Source organism: Acomys minous (assembly GCF_964271855.1).
Source record: "Acomys minous genome assembly, chromosome: 6".
Taxonomy (NCBI): Eukaryota; Metazoa; Chordata; class Mammalia; order Rodentia; family Muridae; genus Acomys; species Acomys minous.
The window spans coordinates 86,578,779-86,594,925 of NC_140487.1; the positions used below are offsets into that span (position 1 = coordinate 86,578,779).

At 49.4% G+C, this 16,147-nt stretch overlaps 2 protein-coding genes across 2 annotated transcripts in view; both read right to left on the reverse strand.

Moving 5' to 3' along the window:
* Window positions 1–16,147, reverse strand: part of DIO1 (iodothyronine deiodinase 1) — a 365,641-nt gene that overhangs the window by 198,747 nt on the left and 150,747 nt on the right. The gene's annotated exons all lie outside the window — the stretch shown is intronic.
* The window catches only part of TCEANC2 (transcription elongation factor A N-terminal and central domain containing 2), a 38,809-nt gene continuing 30,483 nt past the window's right edge, over window positions 7,822–16,147 (reverse strand). Inside the window, exon 5 of the mRNA XM_084785603.1 lies at window positions 7,822–8,834. Within this exon, the coding sequence (XP_084641729.1) occupies window positions 8,646–8,834 (189 nt within the window). The 3' untranslated portion in view covers window positions 7,822–8,645. The remainder of the gene's footprint in view (window positions 8,835–16,147) is intronic.

Sequence of the window (16,147 nt, forward strand, 5' to 3'; positions counted from 1 at the left end):
CCACAGGGAGAAATACTTCCTAGAGCAAGGGTTGGCAGAGTAAGGCCCACAGCCCAGATGCAGCCCACCACTTGTTTCTGTAAATGAAGCTGGTGGATAGCGGCAAACGTTTACACAATTCCTGTGTCTGCCCTGGCACCTCAGAGGTGGAGGAGAACGGGTGTGACAGAGTAGAAAAGATTCGCTATCTGCCCCTTAAAAAAAATTTTTTTTTTCTGACTCTTTTTCTAGAGGTGCTACTAGGTCTGGTTCTTGGGAGAGTGGACTCAGACAGAGAGCAGCACGCAGGAAGTTCCGGGGTTGCTCTCTCGAGATCCAGGAGGGGCTGCCGTTGGGCTGCAAGGCAGTAAGGAGGCCCCAGTCAGTCGTGAGCACCAAAAGTGTCAGGGTCCTTCTAAGTCCTCCTGCGTGGGACAGAAGGGCAGGCTGCTGGACTCAATGACCTGTCTTGGGAAATGGCTGCACTCTAGGTTGAGGTAGCTCCCCTCTGCACGGGGCATGCCCAGGACAGTCTGGCTGAGGCCACACCCATGTGACTGCACAGGGCAGGACGGGAGCAGTTGCAACCACACCCTGAGCTGCTTTCTCTTCTGCTCTTTGCGTTGTGTTTGTTGACCCAGGGCCTGTGCATACTAAGAACATGCTGTACCACTGGGCTACAGCACAGGCCCCTCAGTCAGCTCCTGGTTTCATTTCTCCTGGGCCTCTTCCTGGGAGAGGTACTAGCTAGTGGGGTCCATCACTGTGGCCGCTCTGGAAGTCACAGCAGATCTGCTCATCCTCTCCTTGTTCTAGCTGTTCCCCTTTGCCAGCACTTCTTCAGGCCTCTGTGCCTGACATGGAGGCGTGATCTAGACACTCTCAGCCCTGAGGCTGTCAGACCTGGGATCACACATCCTGCTCAGGCCATTGCCTCTTAACTGCCTACTTTTAGGATCTATTTTTATTCTTTATTTTTATTTCTCTTCTCTCTCTCTCTCTCTCTCTCTCTCTCTCTCTCTCTCTCTCTCTCTCTCTCTCTCTCTGTAAATGCATGCCATGCACGTGCTGGTGCACACTGAGGTCAGAGGAGGACGTTGAGTCCCCTGGAGCTGGAGTTACAGGTAGCTGTAAGTGTCTGGTTGTGGGCGCTGGGAACAGAACCCTGGTCCTCTGGAAGAGCAGCAAACACTCGTTAACAGCTGAGCCATCTCTCAGGCCTTGTTCTACTTTATAAACTGGGGAAGGTGTACCAGGAAGCCAGCTAGATCAACTGGGTACCAAAGATGTTAGCTTCCTGCTATCAGAGCTTTCTTTCCATCAGGGCTAAGCGTGGTTGGCATCTTTGGTATCCAGTAAACCTCATGATCCATGGTCAGATGATCTGCCTCCTCCAGAATTCTTAGCTAGTTAGAAATTGCTTTTTGTTTTGTTTTAAGGGCTAGTCACAGAGATCCCCCTGCCTCTGTTTGCTGAGTGCTGGAATTAAAGGTGTGCACCACCACACCCTGTTATCCTTGGCTGTAGATGGAGTGGTCCTGCTCTGGATCCCCAGGGACGACATTGTGATTTTCCTATGGGGTCTTGTCATATACTCTGTAGGTCATATTTTAAAAATAATTTTATTCTTATTTTGTGTGCATTGGTGCTTTGCCTGCATCTGCCTGTGTGAGGGTGTTGGACCCCCTGGAACTGGAGTGTGCTGCCATGTGGGTTCTGGGAATTGAACCTGGATCCTCTGGAAGAACAGCCAGTGCTTTTAACCCCTGAGCCATCTCTCCAGCCCCTGTAGGTCATTGTTTACGACGCCAGCTACCTCAGATGACACAGGCTCTACCAGCTAGCTCATCTGGCCCACTCAGCATGGCTGCTTGCAGGATGTTTGGCACCTGCGTCTAAGCCAGTAGCTTTGTGTCAGCCAGACCTGGAGAAACCTACTGGCCTGGGGTTGCTTAATTAATTTTTCTTTCTTTCTTTCTTTCTTTCTTTCTTTCTTTCTTTTTCTTTTTGGTTTTTCAAGACAGAGTTTCTCTGTGTAACAGAGCCATAGCTGTCCTGGAACTCTCTCTGTAAACCAGGCTGGCTTTGAACTCATACAGATCGACCTGCCTCTGCCACCTGAATGCTGGGATTAAAGGCGTGCACCTCCATCACCGGACTGGGTTTGCTTTCTTGATACTAGGCATGGCTGGTGGTTGCCAGGCCTCTGACTCATCAATCACAGTTCTCTCTTCTCTGCAGTGCACACTTCTGATGTACTAGTGTTTTTGCTCATCTGGCTCAGTTAGCTAGTGAGTTCCACCTACTGGGTCAGCATGTGGTCCAGGTTGGGCAGGATACTGCAGGATATTGCATACTGTATCAGGAGAGGGCTGGGTGAAATGGTAAATGTGTACCCATAAACATATACTGGTAAATGCTTACAGTGTATGTGAGCTGTTTCTGATCTTCCTTTCCAATAGAGAAGGAAGTAAAAACACAGCTCAGTGGCTGCGTACCTGGTACCCGAGAACAGGTCGATGTGCACATCTGGCCCAGATGCAGACACAAGACAGAAAACTGCTTCTCAGTAGGTTTTGTTGTTGTCAGGTGGGACTCCTCAGGTTTGGGTTGGGGCTAGAGCTATGGATTGGAGCCATGGTGAGCTCTAGGCCTCCAGCCCTTAAGACTCTGAGGATGGCGTCCATCGCTGCCATCCTGACCACCAGAAGGATGAGCATCTTCTAAAAATTGTTGTTGGGTGGGTCATGTGAGATGGTCCAGCAGGTAAAGGTGGTTGCTGCCAAGCCTGACAACTGAGCTCAACCTCTAGAGCTGGTAGAAGGAGAAGAGCCGACTCCCTAAGGCCTCCACATATGTGTGATGGCACGAGCCACCCAGTAGCTAAGCATGCAAAATATTTTTGTTGGCTATGGTATTGCCTTTTCCTTGAATTCCCATAAATCACAACCATTTGCCTTTGAAAGACACGGTCTGCTTAGGGCCACTGAGATGGCTCAGAGTACGGTGAGGGCAGTTGCTTCCAAGCTCAGTGACCTGTTTAATCACTGGCACCCACACAATGGGAAGAGAGATCCAGGTCTTGCAAGCTGTACTCTGGCCTCCACACCCAAGCCAGAGCACACACTGCCTACATCCCCAACCTATCTTCTTCACCAGACTGTGAGCTTGAGGCTAGAGTCTGTCATATTTATCCCCTGACCTCTGCGCCTGGATCACAAGAATCCAGCAGCGATGCACCAATGTAATGATTTTGACAAGATGGAAAAACAGCATCGCTGGGACAGCATGGTCCTCTTGGATCTGGAGACCAAACTACACAGCCTATGGATAAGTCCAATCCTGACAGCAAGTAGTTCGTTTGGGGGGAATTTAAAAGGAAACACCATGTCATCCAAGCCAACTAGCTCTCCTCTGAAGCCGAGGCTGAGCCTCTCCGGCCCAGTGGAAGCTCCCCAGCCTTGTTTTCCTGGTGGACAGATGCTTTCTGATTGCGGTAATGAGCAGGAACAGACTGAACCCTGGTCCCACGTGGCGGCAATAAACGCATCCAAAACACATTGCCCATCTCAGAGCGAAGCTTGGAGGCCCGAGGCGGCCAGAGAAGAAAACCAAGGTTGACAGCTCCCAGTTTAAGAACCTGATATTCTATAAGTGAAAAAAGGCCAGCTGCCTGTCCCATCACCGCTGAACGCAGTAAATGAGTTATCCGGGCCTTCTGTTATTTTTCAAACCCGGAACTCCTAATGATATCTGTTTGGGCAACTCTAAACTTCATTTGTCAAAAAAAAAGGTCTCCAATTTGCTGAATCTGAAAGTTGTTCTCTCTCTCTCTCTCTCTCTCTCTCTCTCTCTCTCTCTCTCTCTCTCTCTGTGTGTGTGTGTGTGTGTGTGTGTGTGTGTGTCTCTCTCTCTCTCCCTGTCTCTCTCTGTCTCTCTCTGTCTCTGGCCTTAGGTTGTTGAGCGTTTTTCAAAGCTGTTTCTCTTTATCTATTTCCATAAGGGGCATTTTATCTTGACTGCCTCCTCAAAACCTTTTCAGGTCCCCCACACCGAAGGACCAATTGGCTAAGGCCTTCAGGACCCCAGAGACAGTTCCACGAACCTGACACTGCACGCACCTCTCCTCTCTCCCTGCCCTGAGACCAGCCACACACTTCACACCACCGAGCCGGGCTTTCACACCACCGAGCTGGGCTTTCACACCACCGAGCCGGGCTTTCACACCACCAAGGCTTGTGCTTCACCTTGCTGCGGAGCTGAACTCTTCCAGGACCCTTTCCTCCTCTGAGGAGCTAATCACTCCCTTCCCCACCTCCTCAATATTTAAAACAAATGTCTACAGTAAACACCCGATATGCCACATTGTAATTATTTACTTCTGTGTCCTCACTGGACTGAGAGCCCCTCGAGTGGAAATTACATCGAGTTCACTGCTGTATCCCAGTGCCACTCTATTCCTTGGCATATGAAACACACACACACACACACACACACACACACACACACACACACAATTTGTTTGTTGACTGAATTAATGAAAATAAGGACACTTAGTACCTACCCAAAGGAGGACTTAAAACTTTGATTTAACCACTGGAAAAGGATGAGTGGGGTGGATTCTAACAGTATGGTTCCTCAGGCAACTGAACACATGGATTAGACACAGAACACCCAGACTTAAAGCTAACTTTCCCATCCAATCCAGGAGCAACCCTTTTATTTTTAATCATCTGGAACCCGCAAGTGCTTCTCAGCAGGCAGGTGGGCTGGTGACCAGGCCAGAGCTGGCTGCAGCCTCCTCCCCTTCCACTGGCTCATAGCAGCTCCATTAGCGTCCATGGAAATTCTGCGCATGCGTCCAAGGAGAGACCAGTCACCACCAGCAGCAGCCGCTTCCCCAATCGCCAAGACACATCTCTAAAATCATTTTATAGCGCAGCGATCACCGCTGAAGCCTTTCAGGCAGAAAGCAATTTGTTCTCAACGTACTATGGCCTCCTAAGTTGGCAGAACTCTGGGGTTGTTTATAAATGGGGCCTCCGGTTTCCATTCTCCCCTTCCCCGCTTCTCCTCTATAGACCCGGTTACCACCAACCCGACCAAAAGCGTCAGCCTCGCCCTTGCTTCCTGTTCCCAAGCAGGTCATCTCCAGGCCAGCTAGACCTGTCACGTGCCAGTGACCTCTTCTTCTGGGACTTTGCATGCTCTGCTTTCTAAGGAGGGTAAGCATCTCAGCCAGCCACGCCCCATGCAGGCCCCCCCCTCCCCCTTCCAGGAAGGACTGATTTGACCGAATGCTCTATGCCCACAACTAGTCACTCAACTATAGTACCAAGAGCTATGGACACCTAGCTGCCACTAGGCTCTGTTCCAGGTGCTGGAGACTCAGCAGGGAGGCAAACACAAACACTGCTTCTAGGAACCGGAAGTTCTCCAAGTGGAGAGAAACAACAAACAAATCAACAAAAGCCCAGCACTCAGGAGGCAGAGGCAGGTGGATCGCTGTGAGTTCAGAGGCCAGCCTGCTTTACAAAGCGAGCTTAGAACCGCCAAGATAACACAGAGAAACCCTGTCTTGGAGAAAAAAAAAGAAAAGAAAAAGGAAAAGAAAAGAACGCCGTGAGTTCGAGGCCAGCCTGGTCTACAGAAGTGAGTCCAGGACAGTCAAGGCTACACAGAGAAACCCTGTCTCAAACTCCAAAAAATAAAAGAGAGAAAAGAAAAATTTGGTTAAAAAGCCTCACATGTAAAGGGCTGAGGCAGGAGGAGCTCAAGTTTCAGGCCTGTGTGGGCTGCATCGCAAGACCATCCTACAACAGACACATGAAATAACTACCGGAGAGTGACCAGCAAAGAAGGCAGGCTCTCTGTTTTGCAACATTTGGGGACCAAACAAACTCAGGGCCTCGCACAAGCTGGGCCAGCACTCTACCATGCACTACGCCCTCAGGCCCAGCCCAGGTTAAAAGTGCTACAGAGTATTGGAAAGAAAATTTATACCGATGCCCACCAGGGAAGGCAAATCTACAAAAAATAGAAATGGAGATGTGTCCAGTGAGGGTGGTAACGCCCAGGGTCCGAACAGTAAGTGCAAAGGCCCTGAGGCCGAGGCATGCTTGGTATATGTGTAGAAACAGTGGCGCTGGGTGCGTGGTGAGTGGGTGGTTATTATTCTAGCCAGTAAAGCCTGAGAAAGGGATTGTGGGAAGAGAGGTCAAAGAGTCATCCAGGAGCAAGGGCGTTTGGAACCCTGTAACATAGAAGGAGATTAGGATTTTACAGCAAATGAAATGGAAGCCACTGGATTGAGCACAGGAGGGACACGGTTGGCTTTGCATTTTTAAAGGCTCATATTTCAGCCACTGGCAGATAACAGACTATAGGGGAACCGTGATGGGCAGAGACATCTGAACATACGTTTATTCCCCCAAAAGTGATTGGCCATACTGTGGACAAATCTTGTAGGTGCTGAAGATGCACAGGAAAAGAAGATCTCTGGCAGCAAGAAAGGCTCAGGCCAGTTGGGGGGCGGGCAGAGTCATAAACTTACCCACAGACCGCATGCCCAGGCTAGAACAGAGCACAGACCAGGAGCTGGGAAAGGAGCCAGGCAGAGTAGCACTCCAGAAGGGCAGAGAGCCTGTGAGGCCCTCTCAGTGGCTTCAAGAAACCTGGCAGGGAGCAGACTAGCAGCCACCACCTGATGTGGGAGGGGACGGGAGGGAGGGGAGAGCACAGGAGCACAACACTGGACCACAGCCAGCCCCACCAGCAGCACCGAGATGCTGGGGGTGGGGGTGGGGGGAGGGTTCCTCCTCCAGTGACAGGGCTCCTGTTGGATTTTACTGGGGACTGATGCTGGTGTTTCCAGCTTTGACATACTAGTTTGTTTATAGCAGAGAGACAAATCTGAAGAGGGTAAGGTAGGAGACTATACAGTCATCTAGGCTAAAAGTACTGTAGTACTGGTGATGGAGACGAGGTAAAAGAGTCTAAAAGTACCCGGGAAAGAAAACCATCAGGGCTGCCAAGGGAGAGAGCTGTGGAGCCAGGCTGGTCCCCAGGTTTCAGTGGGGAAACTGAACAAGATGCTGCTGCTGTGAGCCCAGGTTTCACCTGTAGCCGGTGCTGGGTATCCAGTGGGGCCCACGGCTGAGAAAACAATCCTTAATAGAACGAGCAAGAGAAGTGAACAGGCTCGAAGAACTACAAGACCCACATTGATCGTGCCAGACCAGGTAACTCTTGCCATGCAGGTGCTATCAGCCCCTTGCCTTCCATCCTCTCTTTCCAGCCAATCCCCTCTCCTCTGGACAGCCACTTCTGCCGTACTCTCCGTCCCTTCATCCTGGAAATGTGTTCCCACACGCTTTAGTCCCCAGCCTTCCTTGGGTCTTGCTATCTCCCTCAGGTTCTGTGTACTTTGAGACAGGCTCTCACTCTGTAGACCTGGTTATCTTGGAAGTTGCTGTGTAGATCAGGCTGACCTGAACTCCCAGGGATCTACCCACCTGCCTGTTTCTGCAGTGCTAGGAAAGAAGGTATACACCACAACACCTGGGCCTCCTTCCATTTTTGTCCTACCAGTAACTTTACCAACTGTACCCTTTTCTAACCCAGAATGCCATTTGCTCTGCCCACCCTCTCTCAACCACCCTTTTTTTTGTTTTGTTTTTTGTTTTGTTGTTTTGAGACTGTCTTGCTATGCAGCCCTGGCTGGCTTGGAAGCCATTAGAGTCCCAGCTGGCCTCACCTCATGGCAATCCTTCTGCCTCAGAATCCCAAATGCTGGGACTACAGGCAGGAGCCACCACGCTCAGCTCAATGAGGAAACCGCACTTCTTGTTTTTTTTTTTTAGCACATCTCAGTTTATTATTACTTTTTAAAGAGCAACTATCATTTACCTAACCATCCAAGCAGACCTGTATACAAGTATTTCATTGAAAATCTTCACGTAGGCATCTTTTTTCCCCCTACTGTAGTAAGTCACTGCAAGAGAGAGATTTCATTATGCATCTTCTACAGAGCCTGTATTCAAATAAAGCCTGAGGTGCAGGGGAGCTTCGGGCCAGCTCCTCATTAGAAGTCTCAGCATGGGGGCTCAGGAGCCCATCCCCGAAGGTCTTCCCGGAAGAGCTGAAAGGCTCAGATAAGTGAGCGCTGGCAAGCAGGGCTGGTCGCGGGCTCCAGCGGGCTCACCCCTGGGGTAGAGCAAAGAGAACAGACAGGGGAGTTCTGAGAGGCATCCGAGCTGTCTAAACTCAGGGGGACGGAACCGAGTGAGCAGCAGCGGTAATTGAGTTTCAGTTACCTGCAGGGTGGCGAAATAAAGTGGTAACTTCATCTGCCTGACATGGGGGGAGTTTAGAGGTGTCCTTGGCAAGCTCACAGTGAAACCTGTCACCCTTCCATTGTGTTGGGTGGCGGCAACTGGATGGCGCTTCCTAGTGACAGCCCTGTGCGTGCGTCCATCCATCCGTCAGCGCCAGCGCGAGGCAGCTAATGAAGCCGCTCCCACAGGCCCATCTCCCAGCGCTCCCCCACGGTCTGTCTGAGGGAATGGCACCGTGGGAATATCCAGCACAGCCGACACCCGTACCACCCAAACTCAAAAGAGTCTTTGAATGGTGAGCGAGGCCCAGCGCTGGGCCCGGTCCTCGGGTCACTTTTTGTGGGTCTGTACAAACGTGCCGACCGGCAGCGCCCCGCTCTTCACCTGCTCCCGGATCTCAGCTCGGTGCTTTAATGTGAAGACCAGAGCCCGCACCGTCCTCCGGTATGGCGCGTTAATGAGCCGGGAGCAGAGATGAAACGTTTCCCGTTCAATATTTTCAACCAGTAGGTGATCCATCTGAAAAACAGCAAAATTATCAAATTAGGGCCTTGCATTGCTTAAGGATTAAAAGCAGGAGAGGCTGGCCCACTCTGCTCTGGGGCCTCCATTAATCAACTGAAATTCAAGGACATCTACTTCCTGTCACAAGAGAAACAGGAAGAGCAAATTAATTCCACCCTGGCAATTAAGGAACAAGGCCATGTGCTTTGTGACAGGGACCTCATTCACAACCCCTGCCGGGTGGTAATATTTGCCATTATAACAGGAAACCGGGCAGAACTAAGCAACCGGCACCAGGCCCCGTGCCTTACCAACCAGGAAGCGGGGCCCAAGGACAATAAATCAGAGTAATGATGCGACGGTGAGGACTTCTTTGTTTTAAAAGTGCCTTTTAACTTTGTGTAACGTTTCAGAAATGCTGCTCTGGATCCTGAGGCGCATACAGAGCAGTTTATAAATCATGTTCACGTTTAATATTTGTAGCTGATTGTTACGTTTTACATCTGAGGAAGACACTCCAAGGCACAGGGGGGTCAGGATCTCACAACTGAAGAGGCAGGGCCGGACTCAGCCATGGCTCCAGATTCACTTGTCTTCCTTTCAGCGCTGAGACACTCCCAGAAGGCTGAGCAGGGCAGGCCAACTCTTTGGGGTCTGGAGCAGTGGCAGGGTGATCTGCCTCAGGTGCAAGCTAGCACGAGTTCCCAGACCTAAAAGAAGCAGATGAGGACCCGTGTCCCCCGTGGATCCAGGCCAGCCTGGGTGGCTGGTCAGGGACATCCAGGTATACCCACTGCTTCAGACCATCTCCTACTAGCAAAAACCGCCTTGCCCTAAGAATCACACTCTGTGTTAGCTGGCTTATGTCAATTTAACACATGCTAATCACCTAAAGGAAGGAGCAACTAAGAAAACACCTGCATAAGATTAGGCTGCAGGCAAGCCCGTGGGATCTTTTCTTTTCTCTTCTCAGATTTTTGAGACAGAGTTTCTCTGTGTAGCCTTGGCTGTCCTGGAACTCCACTCTGTAGACCAGGCTGGCCTTGAAGTCACAGTGATCTATCTGTCTACCTCTGTCTCCCAAGTGCTGGGATTAAAGGCGTGCACCACCACACCTGGCTGCAGGACAATTTTTATTTTGTGATTGAGATGGCAGGGTCCAGTCCACTGTGGGTGGCACCACCCTGGGTTGGTGGTCTGGAGTTCTATTCGAAAGCAGGGTGAGCTGGGTGTGGTGGCGCATGCCTTTAATCCCAGCACTCAGCAGGCAGATTGCTGTGAGTTCGAGGCCAGCCTAGTCTACAAAGTGAGTCCAGGACAGCCAAGGCTACACCGAGAAATGCTGTCTTGAAAAACAAAACAAAAACAAAACAAAAAAGCAAGCAAGGTGAGCAAAAGCCGTGGGGGAGCAAGCAGGCCAGTAAGCAGCCCATGGCCTCTGCATCAGCCCCTGCACCCCTCCATGGCCTCTGTATCAGCTCCTGCACCCCTCCGTAGCCTCTGCATCAGCCCCTGTACCCCTCCATGGCCTCTGCATCAGCTCCTGCACCCCTCCATGGCCTCTGCATCAGCTCCTGCACCCCTCCATGGCCTCTGCATCGGCTCCTGCCTCCAGGTTCCTGCCCTATTTGAGTCTCTGCCTTGACCTCCCTCAATGAACTGTGATTCAAGATATGTAAGCTAAATAAATCCTTTCCTCCTCAAGCTGTTTTTGGTCGGTGTTTTATCACAGCAACAGTAACCTTAACTAAGTGACACTGCTGTCCTGGTATGTGAAGATTAAGCAAACAGCCCACCCCAACCCCACTCCGAAAAAACTTAGTGCAAAGGCCTCAGAGTTCTTTAGGTCACAACAAAGTCCTCTGTGTCTCTTGGTTATAATATATTGCAGTACCCCTAGAAAGAAGTTCTTCAAAAATAGGAATACGATTGATTGATTGATTGATACTGGAAATTGAACTTGGGACCTTACACATCCCAGGCATATGCTGCAGCACTGAGCTATATTCATAACCCAGAACACATTTTTATTTCTCACTCCCTCTTTCCTCTTAAGTCCTTCCCAGGCACTTAGTGTGGGCTAGCATGCCCGGCTTGGTAAGGATTTCTACCCCTGTGATAAACACCATGACCGAAGCAGCTTCGGGCAGGAAAGGGTTTATTTGGCTTACACTTCCAATCTTTGTTCATCATCAAAAGAAGTCAGGAACCTGGAGGCAGACGCCGATGCAGAGACCACGGAGAGGCGCTGCTCACTGGCCTGCTCAGCCTGCTTTCTATCACCCACGACCACAAGCACCAGGGGTGGCACCACTTATGGTGGACAGGACCTTCCTACATCACTCACTAATTAAGAAAATGCCCTCCAGGCTTGCCCATAGGTGACTTTGGAGGGGGTATTTTAGCCAGCACATACTATGCAAAACACAAGGTGTGTGTGTGTGTGTGTGTGTGTGTGTGTGTGTGTGTGTGTGTGTGTGTATAGCAAGCATGTAACACAAATGACATACACAGAGGGCATCAGAGCCAGGCAGGAGGTGATATCCTACTCTTAAGAGGCCAAGGCACGACAAGCTCAAGTTCAAGGCTAGCCCGAGCTTCATGGAAAGTTCAAAATACAAGCAAGCAGCAAAACAGACCCCAGACCTGGGCGGCACGCCAGGTGCCAAGCCAGGGTGTGATGGGAAAAGCATGGAGGTCTAGCAAGTCTCATGCTTCTTGCTAAATCCAGGCCAATCAGAGTAAAGACATAAGGAAAATCTCGGTGCCATTTCTAAAGCCCATCATGCACTGCTCTGTTCAAGTTTACCGCACCAAGTGAAGGTTACTTTTGACTGACCCAAACCCACTCGGTGCTGACCCTTCCAGCGGGTCCCAACCTGGTGCTTTAGGCGAAGAAAGATGGGTGCTTCTGGGTGAACGACTCAGAGTCTCTTTGGGACCATGAGGAAAAGGGATTTTGCTGTGAGGTACATCTGCTGAATGAGAATGGGGGCAAGACGCACCCCCAAAGCTGAGGCAGCCACCAGATCCTGCCTGCATCGCTCACGGTCTCCGTGCTGGCTGGTTCTTTGTCACTTGACACAAGCTAGGGTCATCCAGGAAGAGGGGACCTCTGTTGAGGGAATGGCTCCGTCAGATTGGGCCGTGTAAGCCAAATAACCCCTTCCCTCTGTCAGTGTCTACCACAGCAACATGGGGCAAACGAGACAGGCCTCTGTCCCACTGGACTCTGCTCCCCTCCCTGCACCATGTCCACGCCAACTCTTGCAGCCCACTTCTCTCCTCCCACAACATGCTAATCACGGTCTGGAAAGGAGATGGCACCTAGCACAGACAACCAAGGGGCCGTATGGCCAGGTCACCCCATAACCACACTTCTGTTTCAACGCCTGTGCTGTTTTCTTGGCTATTTCCGAGCGATGGGCACTCTGATTTGCTGCCTTCTCTCTCTATGAGCCTTTGGGTGGGGCGTGTTTATTATTCAGTTGTCCAGTTCTGGGCCAACTAGTGCTGGGGGAAGATACAGGACAGCAAGCAGTGCTCTCAGAGGAGTGGGCCTGGCAAGAGACGGCACCGTATTCAGTCGCCACGTCTGTAAACTCACCTGAGCTTACCCTCGGCGCAAAACCTACACGTGCTACTCTAACTGTGGGCTGGTCTATTCCCCAGCAGACTGAGGGCGCCTCTGGGGCTGACATCATACACAGGACTCAGTTCCTCATTTTCTGTGCCCAGCTCAGGTGCAGGTATGTAGTAAGTGCCTAACAAATACCTGTTGAACGACTATCTTTTCTCTCCATTTATAACTCCCTTGTTTCCTGTTCTTTTAACAGTATCATTCCCACAGCAGTAAATTAGAGGTCCTCCCCCCCCCCCCAAGACAGGGTTTCTTTGTGTAGCCTTGGCTGTCTTGAACTCACTTTGTAGACAAGGCTGGCCTCAAACTCACAGAGACCCACCTGCCTCTGCCTCCCTGAGTAGTGAGATCACAGGCGTGCGCCATTGCACCTGGCTTATTTGTGTTTTCTAGTTCATAAAATTCTACCCCTCTTATTTAATCCCAGCACTCGGGAGGCAGAGGCAGGCGGATCGCTGTGAGTTCGAGGCCAGCCTGGTCTACAAAGTGAGTCCAGGATGGCCAAGGCTACACAGAGAAACCCTGTCTCGAAAAACCAAAAAAAAAAATTCTACCCCTCTTATAACAGCGAGCTCACCTGCCATCTCTTTCATGAAACCGTCTCAAATTCCCAGATGATGCTGTTGTGTGTGCACAGCAACTGCTCCCAAGGACCACTCTCTCCACCTGCCTTGTAGTTCTATTAGTCACTCACGGGCACTACACTTGGGGGAGGGGGAGTGAGCTTTTTAGGATAAGGAGGCACTTCTTTATGCATGTGTTCTCCCTCCCCCGGCACCTAGCAGATCCCATAGCTGTCGAACTGAATATTCACTGGGGGCAAACCTCACCACGACTAGATTTGTATATGGTCCCCAACTTCTTTTTGACCACTGGATACATTTGTGAGGGGGCTGTCAAAGCCAGGGGTACAGTTTGAATCCATTAAACGAAGGAAAAAAAAAAGCCCAAACCCTAACAGTCCCATGTGATGACATACCCGAGCTGGACCTCATTAGCACCATCTGCATCCAACTGGGCCACCAGCCAGGGTCCCAACGCTTAATGATATGGCTCACTTTAGAATCAGGTTCATTTTTTTAATGACATAATAGGAAAATGATCCCAGGCTGTGAGGTAGGAAGGAGAGTGGATAATGAGGAAGGGGAAGTAAGGGAGTGACACTACGGGGATGCTCATATGAGGAAAGATCTAACGACAGGGACGAACAAAGAAGACCGGGAAGGGGGAGAGTAAAGGGAACGGGGTCTGGGCTTCAGCAACCGCGACGGCGATTTTATTCATCTGGTTCATTCTTCCAGGAACAAGGAAGTGATCCATGAACATGGAAAGCAAATTCTGCAGCGTGATAAAGAGAGAACCTTTGGCGGAGCACACTCGTCACGCGACATTCACAGTGAAAGCATGAACCGAAACAGAAACACGGGAGCCTCGGGATTTGCAAAAACACATGCTAGGATGAATTGGAAAAGTTTCAGTCACTGGGCTGGGAACTCGGAGTGGCCACTGCGTGTAAGGCACATTCATGGCCCCCATGCCTGATGTGGACGCAACCAACAATGGTTACTTTCAAAGATTAGGATTAGGCGGGTCATGGATTTACCTCGATTGCGAAGGTTAACCTCTGTAATTATGTAAAAGGATTTGTATTGATTTTTTGGATACACTAAACTAACAAAAATAGCATCAAAGGCTGTTGATGCAAGGTAGACAGGCTTTTGGGGGAGGAGGGGCAAGAAAGTACGGTGCATACTTTACATTTTTGAAATTTACTCTTTGGGAACAAAACCATTTAGCTATACTGAACCTGGTATTTTTTCCAATTACGTTGGAAAGCACTAACGAATGTATCACTTTTTAAACTTCGCTTTGTAACACTTGAGTGCTTACCACTTGATGTGCCATTTAAAGGATAATTAATGGATAAACTAAAAGGATAATTATTATGGAGTTTAATATAGCAGGCAAACTGCTCATTAATCCTTACAAGCATGGCTTCGTTATTATCATTTACTTAAAAAGATACCACAGGGAACTGGTATTTACCACCACATTAACTACGTTTTACAGACGGCACTGTATGTTTCGGCAACAATTCTAGTTTATTTAAAAAAATAAGCTTTATTTAAAATACTGAGTCTGTTGGCTAATCGATATTCCGGAAAATGGTTTACAGCTTTCACATTTTCTCTCTTCACTATTCATATCAAAACTTCCTTTAAGAACAGTTAGGCTATCTCACAGTACAGCATCTGAGCTATCAGACTGACAGGAAAGGCCATACACATGAAAATAAAGATGTATAGAATGGGGTATACAAGATGACACTAACTGAGATTGAGCAAGGGTCAAGAGACAACCCAGATGGAAATAGTTAGGTCAATTTTCTGGGATGTTATTTGAATAATCAATAAAATATCTTATGGGACAATTCGGCAAATAATTTGCCATAAATAAATCCTGGATCACCATAGCTTGTATGACATCTCATTTAAAAACAATAATAATTCACCATAAAAGGAAATGCACCACAATGCTAACAACATTATGTCGAGGTGGCATCTGGTGACTGTTTTTTCCTTTCTGTATCTTTTTCATTTGATATTTTAAGTTAGCATTAAAACAAACAAACAAGCAAACCAAGTCTTTCTTTTAAAAGTGTAAATAATACATAGTAAGTCCATTTGCTTTCTTTCATGGATAAATAATTGAGACAGAAAGGAAACACAGGGACAGATCTAGCACCTAAGTCACACTCTCAATTCCTTCCTTGAAAGTTTTTGCTGTCATTTGCCAGCGCGGAGGGCGTGAGCGTGATGTGTGTATGGGGGACACACGTGGCAAGGCATCCACACCAAGGTCGGGGGTGGACACATGTGGCAAGGCAGCCACGCCAAGGTGGGGGGCACACGTGGCAAGGCATCCATGCCAAGGTCGGGGGGCACACGTGGCAAGGCATCCACACCAAGGTGGTGGTGGGGGGGGGCACACGTGGCAAGGCATCCACACCAAGGTCAGGGAACACTTTTGTGGAGTCAGCTCTCCTTCCACCTTTAGATACAGTTCTGGGATCTGGTTAAAGTGTCAAGCTCAGACTGCCAGTGCCTTCACCCAGGGAACCATCTTGCCAGTCTCAGATCCCTGTGTTTGCTAATTTATTCTTTTAGCCTATTTCAATAAGGAGAACTTACAACAGGGAAAATATAGGTGCCACATATCTGCTTTCTCATAATATTAGCTCCTTTATTTTTTAAAAAAAATTTTTTTCGAGACTGGGTTTCTCTGAGTAGGCCTGGCTGTCTTGAACTCACTCTGTAGATCAGGCTGGCCTCGAACTCACAGCGATCCCTCTGCCTCTGCCTCCCGAGTGCTGGGGTTAAAGGTGTGCGCCACCACACCTGTCTCATAATTAATATTATTATAGATGAGCAAAGTCTTTTCCAGCACGTACACCTCAAACCAGTACTATCACCTGGGCTTCTGGCTGTGGGGAACAGGGAATATGTCTGTTGAGTTGATTTTACGCCACAGGTCTGAAAGGACAGGTCCTGACAAATGCTGAAGGAAGGGAGTTTTTGTAAGACAGGGTTTCTCCATGCAGCCTTTGCTGTCTTGGAACTTGCTCTGTAGATGAGGCTGGCCTTGAACTCACAGACATCCAAGTGCCTCTACCCCCGAGTGTGCCACC